We start from the raw sequence: 14,262 nt of genomic DNA on the forward strand, positions 1-14,262 counted from the left end.
CTACCTGTGTGCTCCTACCACCACTCTTGTAAGTCACTCTATGCTCCTCCCTCTTCTGAAAATAAGTGTTAACCACAGCCATGTCCATCCTCTTAGCAAAGTACACTACCATCTGTCCTTCAAGGTTCCTTTCCTTAAGTCCAAACTTGCCCATCACCTCCTCATCACTCGTGTTCCCCTCACCAACATGTCCATTAAAATCTGTCCATTAAAATCACCACTCTCTCACCCGTGGGAATACTCTCTATCACCTTAATCTAATTCACTCCAGAATCTCTCTTTCTCCTCTAACTCACAACCTACCTGTGGGGCATAACCACTAACAACATTCAACATCACCCCTCAACATCAATCTCTAACTTTAGACTCATCACCCTGTCTGACACTCTCTTCACCTCCAGAACATTCCTCCCAAACTCCTCCTTCAAGACCACACCTACCCCATTTCTCTTACTATCCACACCATGATAAAACAGCTTGAATCCTGCTCCTATACTACGAGCCTTGCTACCCTTCCACCTGGTCTAGTGGACACATAGTATATCCACCTTCCTTCTCTCCATCATATCAGCCATCTCTCTACCTTTCCCTGTCATAGTACCAACATTCAGAGTTCCTATTCTCAGTCCTACACTCTTACCTTTCCTCTCCTCCCTCCTCTACTGCTTTGGCCAACAGTAGCCCAATTTCCACCGGCGCCCTGTAGGTCACCGGGGCCGATGGTGGTCGCTGTTAACCCGGGCCTCGACTGATCCGGTATGAAATTCAGAGTACTGACGATTCGCATTATTAAATTTGGCAATGATTTACACCAGATGCCCTTCCTGACGCAACCCTCTCAATTTATCCAGGCTTGGGACCGGCACAGAAGTCAATGGACGGTGACCCCCATGGCTAGATTACTTGCCCTAAATAATAATAATAATAATAAATGAAACAGTACTTTTCAGACATGATGGTCATGGTGTAAGGTGTGTCTAGCTGAGTGTTAGGATTACTAGGAGAACACTTTGATAATCTGACTGTGCATTTCCTCTCATTAGGACAGTATTAGTGCACCACAGTTATCCAGTGAGCTGATACACTAATTTCTCAAAATTTATGCACACGTTTCCATAATATTTCTTTTTAATTCTTATTTTTGTAACCAGAAACAAATAACAAAGCTGCAAAAAACAATACACTTACCTTGTATGCTGCATTCGTCTTCTGTTAAACTCACATTGGCTCTTTCTAAAATGTAAATTAATAATGGCGGAGGTGCCCTCCTCATGGGAAATGTAGTCCATTTGCTCTTCTGGGTACGCTTCTTTGTATTGATAAAAGGATGGCGAAAAACTACAACTCTCCGGTTAAATATTAAAAAGCAAATTATTATATTGGCTATACACTTAGCGCTTACACTTTTAATAAAACATGCCATGTTCAGTTTGTTTTTCTCTTTTATTTCAGATTTCTGTTATCTGACTCTGGATCCCAACACGGCACATCGTAACCTCATTCTCTCTGAGAAGAACAGAGCGGTGAGACGCAGTGAGAGAAAGCAGCAGTACTCTGATCATCCAGAGAGATTTGATTACTGGCTTCAGGTGCTGTGTAAGGAGAGTGTGTGTGGACGCTGTTACTGGGAGGTGGAGCGGAGCGGTGCTGGTGTGTTCATATCAGTCTCATATAAAGACATCGGCAGGAAAGGAGAGGGTAATGAGTGTGGGTTTGGATACAACAATCAGTCCTGGAGTCTGTGGTGTTCTTCTTCTTCTTCTTCTCTCTGTTTCTATCACAACAACATTGAGACTGATCTCAGAGTTCCATCATCCTCCAGAATAGGAGTGTATGTGGATCACAGTGCAGGAACTCTGTCCTTCTACAGCGTCTCTGACACGATGAAGCTCCTCCACAGAGTCCACACCACATTCACTCAGCCTCTATACGCTGGGTTCAGGATCTATTTGTTAGATGAAGATCTAACTGTGAGACTGTGTGATCCAAAATAAAGTGTGTAGTGTTTTATGTAAAATTCCTGCACATTGCCACATTGTTGCTCAGTCATCTGTCTCACTAGCACACAATCCATCTGCACAAAAACACACTCATTTAAATGTATTCATTAAAACAGATTAGTAATTTTACAATAATTAAAAAGGAAATGTTAAAAATGAACTGTCAGACAAGAAACTAGTAGAATTTCAGAAGAAAAGGATGGAGGAGTGAGAAGTGCAACGCGCGAGTTGTGCTGAAATCGGTGACGCAGAGAAATCTGTGACTAGAGGTCACTGTTCAGTAAATGTTCAAGATTGCAGCTTCTGTCTTTTCTGTTTGTGTTTTTTGATTGTGATTGTTAATTAAACGATGTGTACTCCACCCACATGCTCCTGTGTGTTTATTGGGACTGAGGATTTTAATTCTGTTTTGTGTCTTTTACCATTGTGGTTCTTATTTATGTATAAAATATATTATTAAAATAATATTAACTATTGTTATTGTTGATCTTAGTAATACTATTTAAATATTAAATAATAGTTTATATATGATATATATATATGATCTGTATTCATACTACTACTACTACTAATAATAATAATAATATAAGTAATAACAATTATACATAAATAAATATCATTTTCTAATCCAGATACTGATCCATGTGTTGGGTTTATTGTTCAGCAGTTTCTTCAGGGCCCTGAGTTTTCACACATCAGGTTACTTGTAAGCCATAAAAAAAAAAAAAAAAAAAAAAAAAAATTCTAATTATGTGTATTCTGTTAAAACAATATTTTGTATTTGTTTCCAACAACAACATCAATAATAATAATAATAATAATAATAATAATAATAATAATAATAATAATAATTAAAGCTGCAAGAAGCATTTTCGGAGGCCAAACACCCAGACTCTCTCATTCTATTTCATTTCTCTATCTTCTATTTCATTCTATCTTTTCAGTTTTAAATATTTCCCAAATTTCAGACAGTGTAAATTCTAGTTATTAGTGGCACTTGTTCTAGTTTGTTTCTTTCATGCTCTTGTTTTGAAGGTTTTTTTTGGAAATGCACCTGAAAGACAAAAATAACAAATGTAAAATACTGGGGCAAGAAAATCATGGCATTTGTTGATTAAAATAAGCACCATCTCAAAATGATTATTATTTATAACCAGTTTGTCACAGTTTGCATATATTCCAAGTCTTCTGAAGTCATATAATAGCTCTGTGTGAGAAACAGAATGAATTTTAAGTTGTTATTCACTGATACACTTTTTTTTTTTTTTTTTTTAAATAAAACTTTTATGATACTTTTGCATCCTTGTGAAGCTCCAAAGCTCCCTGAAATGACATGGGAAGGAGGCGGCACAAATCTTCAGGATCACACAGTTTGGGTTCCACAGAAGAAAGTAAGTCATACAGGTCTATTCCAACATGAATGAAATGCAGAACTTAGAGAATTATTGGCAGGTTTCTGTGAAAAAAAGACTAACAATAATGAGGTCTGAGATTAAAAACACACTCAAAGTTACTACAGTGTAAAATATTTTCATCTATTTATAAACATTAACTTACAACTGTCAAAGAGGACTTCTCTTTTTAGAGTACATATTGTCAGCTGCTCAGTGTCTGTCACGCTAATGTCTTATAGGCTGTTGGGCTCATTAATATTAATCAGGTCGCTGCTTCGCCCGAACTTATTTGCTGAATTCAAACCGCAGACGGTGAGCGCTAGCCAATGGGATTGCCGCTTACGCATCACTTCCGCCCACTGCCGAAGCAACGAGCAGGCAGAGGCTTCTGCTTGGTCTTAAAGCCTTCGTTTTACGGGAACGGCTACATTTTTTCCCCTCGCACTGCGGTTAATCAAAATTAACTAGTTTTGTGGCTCATTTCCACTCGAAATGACCTTAGTCTCTTAACGTTTAGAAAATAATTAACTTATAAAGTTATAAATGTTAAGTTTGTCGTGTTCAAGTTGCCAATTTAAATATTTAAAACGGTTCTAATATTTACCTCAGAGTTAGCTGCTGCTTTAGCTCACGCGCGCAAACAGGACGATAAATTACACAACAGTGAAGCAGGAACGTTATAAAAACTTCAAAATATAAAACATTACAACTCTATAATGATAATTAACATCACACATGAAAACCACTATATTAAAGTGACGAACAAAATATACATTTTTGCTTTCCTTTACCTCAGCGTGAAGTGGCAGTTGGCCGTTATGATCGAATTGATACCCCACTAATACAAGCCACCCCTGTTTCCTCTGATCCTCCTTTAACTCACTCTAGTATGTATAAAATACAGTTCACATGTAAAAGACTGAAAGCTGTTGGATTCACAGAAATCTCAAAGTTTAAAGGATTGAGTTACTTGTGTGGGTAAGGGTAAATTTCTTAATCACAGCTGTTTATGCATTATGAGCTGTGTGGATTATTAACTACAGTTAAAGTTTCACTCTTGTTCTGCTGAGCATTAGATAGATAGATAGATAGATAGATAGACTTTATTGATCCTGCTGGGGAAATCATGTTACAGCAGCATAAAGAATAACAATAAAATTAAAAGCAGAATTGCAGATCTACAAAAAACACACTGAAAATATTATATAAAGTTGTGTACAACATCAACAAGAGTAAAAGTAATAAATATTAAAGAAAAGATGAGCAAAAAACAGGTGTGCAAAAATGGCAGGGAATAATATATACAACATATGTATAACATAAACAGTATATACAGATGGTTGTGCAGAAATGTGTTCACATATCACACAGAGATGACCTGTTGTACAGTGTTAAAAATTAACATCATCATGTGCCGCTATAAACTGATAAAAAGCCTGTATGATGAGTGTTGGCTGGTTAAATATTTTCTTACCTTTCTGACCTGATTAACACTGAGTGAAGACAAAAGTCAATTTTAATTGACATTTTTTAAAAAATCAGATGAATACATCTGAAATTACATTTTAATTCTTATAACTGACTGAAGCAACAAATCGGATAGAGTGTATAATAGTCTACACAGAAACAGAAATATGATTAATAATTTCTGTTAAGTAAAAGAGAGGTGCTGTCTGGTTCAGAGGAAGGCGGGAGCAGCAATGGACGAAGAGAGGAACTGCAGGATGGTATGAAGTGAATGGAGGTTGAGGTGGAATGGAGAGAATGAGGAAGTATCTGTCAAGAATGAGGTGATGGTCCTAGTAGGAGACAAGACAATGGTTTATGACCTGAGTGAAGAGGCCCAACATCACAGTCATACATTAAAATCCTTTTATTCCAGGACAAGTCTTAGTGCAAGTTTGACAACATTTGATAAATCTTTTTTATATTCACACAGGACTGGAAAAAGCTGTTAACATATAATGCTGTTCTCACACTAACATGACTACTGAAGAAGTGTTTAATCTTCTCTCTGTCAGGATTATATAGAGGAGGTGGATGCAAGTGTAGATTTCTATTTTAATGACAAACAAATGATACAGACAGCACAAACTTATACACCAAAACATGAATTATGGTTTTGAGGTAAAGACATACACAGACAAGGAAGCACAACATGACAACAAAAGACAAATGCTAGACAAGTGCTGTGCAAGGCGTGACTCTTATACTAGTGCTGATTAATCCCAAAATGTGAAACAGGTGCAAGCAGTCATGTGACATGACCAGTGAGGTGCAGTCACTGATGGGAATCGTAGTCATGCACCGGCTTCAGTGTAACCATGACACTCTCTTTATTTGATCTATTAGAAAACACAAAAACTCCTGATGTCACATTAACAACTTTAATAGGTATATCACATTACACCATTACAGTCATGGAGGTTATCTACACTCTCCTTATTTAAAGCTCCACCCACTCTCTCCGTCACACTATAAAAACAGAAGCTCAAAGTTCATTCAAAGTAAAAAAAAACTGTTCTCTGAGTCTCTCTCTCTCTCTCTCTCTCTCTCTCTCTCTCTCTCTCTCTCTCTCTCTCTCTCTTTGCCTCAGTGTTATTTTTTTGTTGTTTTTTTTGCAGGAAAATGGCTGAGGCCAGTATTTCAGTAGATCAGGACCAGTTCAGCTGTCCAGTCTGTCTGGATCTCCTGAAGGATCCGGTGACTCTCCCCTGTGGTCACAGTTTCTGTAAGGTGTGTATTAATGGCTGCTGGGATCAGGAGGATCAGAAGGGTGTCTACAGCTGTCCTCAGTGCAGAGACACTTTCACTCCAAGGCCTGTTCTACGCAGAAACAACATGCTGGCTGAAGTGGTGGAGAAACTGAAGAAGAAGACTGAACTCCAAGCTGCTTCTCCTGCTCACTGTTACGCTGGACCTGGAGATGTGGAGTGTGATTTCTGTACCGGGAGAAAATGCAAAGTTGTCAAGTCCTGTCTGATGTGTCTGGCTTCTTACTGTGAAATTCATCTTAACTCACATCTAGAACATCCTGCTTTGAAAAAACACACATTAATTAAAGCTTCTGCAAAACTACAAGAGAAGATCTGCTCTCAACATAACAAGCTGATTGAGATCTACTGTCGTACTGATCAAACCTGCATCTGTTATTTGTGTATGACGGATAATCACAAAGGTCACGACACCGTCACAGCCACAGCAGAAAGAGCTGAGAAAGAGGTGAGAATGAGAAAGCTTTCCAAATTTAAATAATTTTAATGATACTTTCCTGTTTTCCTTCTAGAAACAGGTGCTTAATTCAGTTATATGATTTAAACTTTAATTTCAATTTGTGTATCAATCAGAAGGATTGTGTAAAAGCTCATTAAAATTGTATGTATTCTGGTTAACAGATTTAAATTTATCCTCAGTGATCATTGTAATCTGGTCAGATCAGCTAGTGAACATTTTAGCAAACACCAAACTATGACAGTGCGAGGCAGGTGAACACACACACACACACAGAGGGGGGAGAGAGAGAGAGAGAGAGAGAGAATGAATGAATTGAGGTACAGCAAACATAAATAAAACTGTTACAGTAAGCTCCACTCTTCTGGGAAGGCTTTCCACTAGATTTTGGAGTGTGGCTGTGGGGATTTGTGTTTATTCAGATACAAGAGCTTTAGTGAGGTCAGGCGCTGATGTTGGGTGAGGAGGTCTGGGGTGCAGTCCGTGTTCCAGTTCATCCCAAAGGTGTTCAGTGGGGTTGAGGTCAGGGCTCTGTGCAGGACACTCGAGTTCTTCCACTCCAACCTCAACACACCATGTCTTCATGGAGCTCCCTTTGTGCACAGGGGCATTGTCATGCTGGAACAGGTTTGGGCCTCTTAGTTCTAGTGAAGGGAAATTGTAATGCTACAGAATACAAAGACATTCTATACAATTGTGTGCTTCAAACTTTGTGTAACAATTTGGGGAAGAACCACATATGGGTGTGATGGTCGGGTGTGTACACACTTTTTATGATATACTGTAGCAAAAATAAAGCAAAAAGAAAAAAAATTACAAAACATGTGAGTTACTTCACATAAGATGTGAGCATGACTGGGCACTGAAACAGGCTCAAATCAGTACTTAAACATGTCCTAAACATGACACAGCTGCAGAACACTGAGGAGACTGAAGACAGGAGCTGAACATGATCTTGAATTCCTCAGGACTTCAGATTCTCTCTGGCAGGCATCCAAGACATCACACCTTCATCCAGTTTTTCCTTTTTTTTTTTTTTTTTCACTCCTCTGCCCCAACTCCTATCCATGTCACATACAAGAATCTACAGAGTTCACCCACATCTAGCATTCATACACTGGGCTAATCTTCCATCTGCCAGCTAACTGGACTCAGAGAACAGAGAATCCTGTCATAACAAAAAACCCATGACATGAAATCTACAGAATGTTTACTGTAAAAACATAACTGAGAATTTACTGTATACCAATGTATATGATTTTTATGGACTTCATTAGTATCACTCAGAGTTAAGCTTGTTTGTGACAATTTTTACTGTTAAAAGCACAATGCAGATAAATTTGAATTAAACTGAATTTAGCAGCAGTTGTTTTGGTAATCAGTCTGGCCTTTTCCACCAGCCAAATACTCAATTTTTACTCTTTATTTTGCCACTCACCATAAGCAGCATGGAAGTTATTTCTAGCTAGTAACACTACAAAATGCAGTAACCATATAGAAATTCTACAACACTGTGCTGCCAGGTGATTAGGTATTGTGATGTGGGAACTAATAAAGATGAATGTACTTTATAAAGAGCTGAAAATAATTGATGTGTCTTCAGAATGAGTTAAAGGAAGAGCAGATGAAATCCCAGCAGAGAATCCAGGAGAAGCAGAAGAAGGTGCAGGAGCTGAAACAGGCTGTGAGCACTATAAAGGTGAGCAGTGAGCAGAGACAGAGCTGCTCCTAGAAACACACACAACATGGACAATGAGTCTTTTAGAGTCCCAGTAAGAGAGGGAATAATAGATGAGCTTTAAATATTGTGTTTGTCTCCTAACAGTTCACTGCACAGACAGCAGTGGAGGACAGTGAGATTATCTTCACTGAGCTGATCAGCTCCATGGAGAAAAAGCGCTCAGAGGTGACGGAGCTGATCAGAGCTCAGGAGAAGGCTGAACTGAGTCGAGCTGAACGACTCCTGGAGCAACTGGAGCAGGAGATTGCTGATCTTCAGAGGAGAGTCACTGATCTGGAGCAGCTTTCACACACACACGATCACATCCATTTCCTCCAGGTAACACTCACTGTCTGATTTACAGAGCCAGCTGTTCCTCACACACTCTCTAAAACACTTCTCGTTAAAGCAACAATAAATGTCCCTGTCTGACATCACAAGTGTGTCTGGTGTTATCCTGAGATCAGGTGACTTCACAGTTTATTACTGTTTGTTATTGTTTAGTGCTGTTTAGCTTCTCTTTAACTCGGCTTCAGTTCTTAGCTAAGTTCAGTAATATTAGTTTGTGGATTTGAGATCGAATAGCTATGACTTCATTTGTCTGATGTGTTTATCGTGACAGTTGAGCAATGAAGGATCACAGTAGCCCCAACACTGACTAATGTATCTACTGTTTTCCTAAATCTATGGCTACGACATTAAAAACTGATAGATCATAAGGAAGAGTCATAATGATTATATGATGTATTTGTGTAATGCATGCTGGGTAATGTAGTGACAGAACAATGATGGATGTAAACATGAATTTTTTTTAAAAATCATGAATTCTGCTAAAGCACTGAAACTGACAGACGCAACAGTGTGCTACAAAATCCTTTTTCTTTTGTATAAATGTAACTGCAGGAAAACCTTGCTTACACATGCTGTTTTAAATTTAATTTGCTTTCTGTAGGCTTTAGCTTCTGGACGTCAGTCTCCCACACTTAAAAGATCAGATTTTCACACATCCAGCATCACTGTCCATCAACATCTCTCATTTGATGGAGTGAGAAATTCTCTCTCAGATCTGAAGAAGAGACTCGAGGAATTCTATGAGGAGGAATTCAACAAAATCCCTCCACATGGTAAGAGGAGCTGTTCCTGCTGGAGAAACACAATGATGGACGTCGTTACTCGCTCTGTGAAGTGTTATTTCTTAGCAAAGCTCCTGCGTTCTTTTTGCAGACAGTTTACTTACCTGACACTTTTAACTAAAATACTGATTTAAAACGAATAAACTGACTGTATCACTTTAAACTGTTTCCGTCTTTTACGCAACCTGATGATGCTTTTTGTCTTCATTTCCATTTTTCTTTCCACAGCTGCAGCAGTTCAGATCATTTTACTACCAGAGAGCAGAGAAGATTTTCTGAAATGTACGTCTAAAACACACACTCACACCTATACCTGTATTTATACCTTGTGGGGACCCCCCTTTCCAAAGGTCCAACAGACTTGAAAAAAATCAGGTGCGGCCAAAAAGAAAATATCAGTAAATCATAATCTCATTGCAAATTCCCAATCCGACATAAAGTTCTGGCCTAACACAGTGGTCACTTGTAGGACCTATTTCCAGTATTTATTATATGTGAGGTCCACCCTCACACACACCAGCTGTTTTCGGTACTTGTGGGGACCAAAAGCACTTTATGTAATAAGAAACAATATTGTTTCCATTGATGCTAACAAAATTATTAATCCAGAATGATGTTTACCTTCTAAACAACTTTTACTGGCTTACTGAATAGCAAATGTTACAGCAGGTATGCATATAAAAGCAGAAACAGACATCATTTTAACCTGCAAACACAATTCTTACCTTAGAAACAGGCATGTTAAACAGATTTTTTGTATTTTATTTAAATTATAAGCAACTGTAGGCATACAACAGCTTTTATTATTATTTTGGATGTTTCTGCATTACATTTTCTATTCATTGTAGTTTGTTGGTAGATGATAGCAAATGGAATTAATAACTCTGACACTTTTAATGTTCTCAAAAACATCAAAAAAATGATAAATTGTGCTATATTAGAAATACCAAAATTGACAATTTCTTTTCCTTTTACTTGCCATATTGCAAACTATACTGACTTTTTAAAGCTGTGCATTACAAAACCCAAATGCTCATTCATTCAAGTCAAGTCGAGCTTTATTGTCATTCTGCTACATGTGTGGACATATAGTGGAACGATAAATGTCGTGTCTCGCAGGACCAAGGTGCTACATACAAGTTAAACATAAATAATAAAACAATTAATCATTAATCATTATTAATTAATAAGGGTTTGTATAATCAAATGTACACAAAGTTCTCTTTACTCCAAAGGTAGTCAATCATACATTATATTATGTATAGTATCTGACATTTGCTTCTTTAGTTTGGTACTGGAGCTACGAGGCTAATGTACAAACAAAGTGACACAGAGATTATTTTAAAGAAATATATCATGATTTGGTGATGCATCAGCATGAAGAAAAAGTGTGATCTCTGTGACTTTAACCGTGGCATGGTTGTTGGTGCCAGATGGGCTGGTGTGAGTATTTCAGAAACTGCTGATCTCCTGGTATTTTCACACACAACAGTCTGTAGAGTTTACACATAATGGTGTGAAAAATAAAAACACTGAGTTTTTCCTGATTCTGATGTTTGATGTGAACATTAACTGAAGCTCTTGACCTGGATCTGCATGATTTTATGCATTATGCTGCTGCCACATGATTGGCTGTTTGGATAACTGCATAAATGAGCAGGTGTACAGGTGTTCCTATTAAAGTGGACGGTGAGTGTAAAGAACCTCTAGCACAGTAGTGATTACCAAAAAAAAAAAAAAAAAAGGTCTTTGTGCCGCATGTTGAAAAGATGCACAGGGTGCAAGAAGCACCAGGTTTCCATCCCGGGACTGGTCATGTGACTCATGTGAATCAGTAAGCATCACTCTAACTTTGTCACTGCGCCACTACACTGATCTCACTGCATTAGATATGGCTGCTGTCAGACTCAGCTGTCTTTACTAAATGCAGAGAGAGCATCCAGGAAAGAGCAACAATACGTCATGTGGAGTTATTGATGTCATTACTGTTCTCATGCACCAACATGAGGTAATGAAATTAGAAATGCTATAAGGCACAGTCTTACCTGTAGAGGGGTTTATGTGTTTAGCTTCAAACACACATGCTCTGTCAGTGGTATTGACTGTATGCTGTACTGCATCACCATCTTCTGCTACACAGATAAAAAGCATTTATTTTCCTCTAATCAAACCTTCCTTCCATTACTAGAACACTTTGATAATCTGACTGTGCATTTCCTCTCATTAGGAGGACAGTATTAGTGCACCACAGTTATCCAGCCAGCTGCTACACTAACTTCTCAAACTTTCTGCACACGTTTCTTATTTAATTCTGTAGTGAGAGCAGGGAGCAGGTGGAGGAAAACCTGGAGAGGTTGAGGTTTGCGCTGGAGAGAAGAGGAATGAAAGTCAGTCGTAGTAAGACTGAGTACATGTGTGTGAATGAAAGGGAGGGAAGTGGAACAGTAAGATTACAGGGTGAAGAGGTGAAGAAGGTACAGGAGTTTAAGTACTTGGGGTCAACAGTCCAGAGTAATGGAGAGTGTGGGAAAGAGGTAAAGAAGCGAGTGCAGGCAGGTTGGAATGGGTGGAGAAAGGTGTCGGGAGTTCTGTGTGATAGAAAAATATCAGTGAGAATCAAGGGGAAGGTATACAAGACAGTGGTGAGACCGGCCATGCTGTATGGTTTAGAGACAGTGTCGCTGTGACAGGAGTCAGAGCTAGAGGTAGCAGGGCTGAAGATGTTGAGGTTCTCTTTGGGAGTGACAAAGTTGGACATGATTAGGAACGAGTACATCAGGGGAACAGCTCATGTTGGACGTTTGGGGGACAAAGTTAGGGAGGCCAGATTAAGATGGTTTGGACATGTTCAGAGGAGGGAGAGTGAGTATACTGGTAGGAGAATGTTGGGCATGGAGCTGCCAGGCAGGAGGCAAAGAGGAAGGCCAAAGAGGAGGTATATGGAGGTAATAAATGAGGATATGAAGCTAGTGGGTGCAAGTGTTGAGGATGCAGAAGATAGAGATAGGTGGAGAGTGATGATTCGCTGTGGCGACCCCTGAAGGAAAAAGCCGAAAGAAGAAGAAGAATTCTTATTTTTGTAACCAGAAACTAATAACAAAGCTGCAAAAAAAAATAACACGCTTACCTTGTATGTCACGTTCGTCTTCTGTTAAACTCACATTGGCTCTTTCTAAAATGTAAATTAGTAATGGCGGAGGTGACCTCCTCATGGGAAATGTAGTCCATTAGCACTTCCGGGTACGCTTCTTTGTATTTGTAAAAGGATGGCAAAAAATCCGGTTAAATATTTAAAAAGCAAATTATTGCATTGGCTATATGCTTAGCGCTTACACTTTTATTAAAACATGCCATGTTCAGTTTGTTTTTCTCTTTTATTTCAGATTTCTGTTATCTCACTCTGGATCCCAACACGGCACATCGTAAACTCATTCTGTCTGAGAACAACAGAGCGGTGAGATACAGTGAGAGAGAGCAGCAGTACTCCGATCATCCAGAGAGATTTGACTCTATCTGGCAGGTGTTGTGTAAGGAGAGTGTGTGTGGACGCTGTTACTGGGAGGTGGAGAGGAGCAGTGATGATGTGTTCATATCAGTCTCATATAAAGACATCAGCAGGAAAGGACGGGGTGATGAGTGCAAGTTTGGACGCAACAATCAGTCCTGGAGTCTGGAGTGTTCTTCTTCTTCTTCTTCTTCTTCTCTTTGTTTCTATCACAACAACATTGAGACTAAACTCAGAGTTCCATCATCCTCCAGAATAGGAGTGTATGTGGATCACAGTGCAGGAACTCTGTCCTTCTACAGCGTCTCTGACACGATGAAGCTCCTCCACAGAGTCCACACCACATTCACTCAGCCTCTATACGCTGGGTTTAGGATCTACTGTTTATTTGGTTCTACATCTGTGAGATTGTGTGATCCAAAATAAAGTGTGTAGTGTTTTATGTAAAATTCCTGCACATTGCCACATTGTTGCTCAGTCATCTGTCTGACTAGCACACAATCCATCTGCACAAAAACACACTCATTTAAATGTATTCATTAAAATGGATTAGTCATTTTACAATAATTAAAAAGGAAATGTTAAAAATGAAAGGGGAGTAATGACTTTAATATTTTCATTGAGAGACACATTACCTGAACCCGGGGCTCCACCCTAACAGAACTTAGGAGAAGTAAATCCTAGGAGGGCAGGGGGTGCTACATGTATAAAATATATTATTAAAATAATATTAACTATTATTATTGTTGTTGTTGTTGTTGTTGATCTTAATATTATTTTTATTTTAAATAATAGCTTATATAAAGTATATATGATGTGTATTTGTAATAATAGAAGTAATAAGAATTATACATAAATAAATCTCATTTTCTAATCTGATACTGATCCATGTGTTGGGTTTATTGTTTGCCAGTTTCTCCAGGGCCCTGAGTTTTCACTCATCAGGTTCCTTGTAAACCATAAAAAAATTCTAATTACGTGTAACACATGTATTCTGTTAAAACAATATTTTGTCTTAGTTTCCCACATCAATAATAATAATAATAATAATTGCACCTCTGCACTGTTCCGTTCATCTTTTCCGTTAGGCCATTACTGTACATGAGGCTTGAACAGAATGTAAAACTAAGGATGTTACTAAAGCAGGAGGCAAATATATATACCCACAATATTATGTTCTACATATATTTTTTTTTTTTTGGAGGGTGTCATTTTGAAGCACAAAGGCGCTATGACACCACTGTGTTTGCGAGGGGATTTGGTGGCTTTGTGGTAAACA

General features: G+C 38.5%; 2 protein-coding genes across 2 annotated transcripts; both read left to right on the plus strand.

Annotated features, from left to right (window-relative positions):
- Nucleotides 1-772: 772 nt before the first annotated feature.
- On the plus strand, nt 773-2,355 carry LOC128317858 (tripartite motif-containing protein 16-like). The gene has a single exon (XM_053231722.1). The coding sequence runs from the start codon at nt 1,272-1,274 to the stop codon at nt 1,992-1,994; it is 723 nt and encodes a 240-aa protein (XP_053087697.1). The 5' UTR covers nt 773-1,271; the 3' UTR covers nt 1,995-2,355.
- A 3,608-nt stretch (nt 2,356-5,963) lies between these two features.
- Nucleotides 5,964-13,868, plus strand: LOC128317847 (E3 ubiquitin/ISG15 ligase TRIM25-like). The gene is made up of 6 exons (XM_053231705.1): nt 5,964-6,616; nt 8,229-8,324; nt 8,451-8,684; nt 9,298-9,469; nt 9,707-9,760; nt 12,862-13,868. The coding sequence occupies exons 1-6, from the start codon at nt 6,023-6,025 to the stop codon at nt 13,407-13,409; spliced, it is 1,698 nt and encodes a 565-aa protein (XP_053087680.1). The 5' UTR covers nt 5,964-6,022; the 3' UTR covers nt 13,410-13,868.
- Nucleotides 13,869-14,262: the final 394 nt, after the last annotated feature.

This window comes from Pangasianodon hypophthalmus, chromosome 30, assembly GCF_027358585.1.
Source record: "Pangasianodon hypophthalmus isolate fPanHyp1 chromosome 30, fPanHyp1.pri, whole genome shotgun sequence".
In the NCBI taxonomy this organism is placed as follows: Eukaryota; Metazoa; Chordata; class Actinopteri; order Siluriformes; family Pangasiidae; genus Pangasianodon; species Pangasianodon hypophthalmus.

What these genes read in the sequence shown, in the direction of transcription:
- LOC128317858 (XM_053231722.1), top strand. Translation starts at nt 1,272, where the DNA reads ATGGGAAATGTAGTCCATTTGCTCTTCTGGGTACGCTTCTTTGTATTG.
- LOC128317847 (XM_053231705.1), top strand. Translation starts at nt 6,023, where the DNA reads ATGGCTGAGGCCAGTATTTCAGTAGATCAGGACCAGTTCAGCTGTCCA. An exon ending in CAGAAAGAGCTGAGAAAGAG is followed by an intron (nt 6,617 to 8,228) that starts GTGAGAATGAGA and finishes ATGTGTCTTCAG; the next exon opens with AATGAGTTAAAGGAAGAGCA. An exon ending in CAGAGAAGATTTTCTGAAAT is followed by an intron (nt 9,761 to 12,861) that starts GTACGTCTAAAA and finishes CTTTTATTTCAG; the next exon opens with ATTTCTGTTATCTCACTCTG.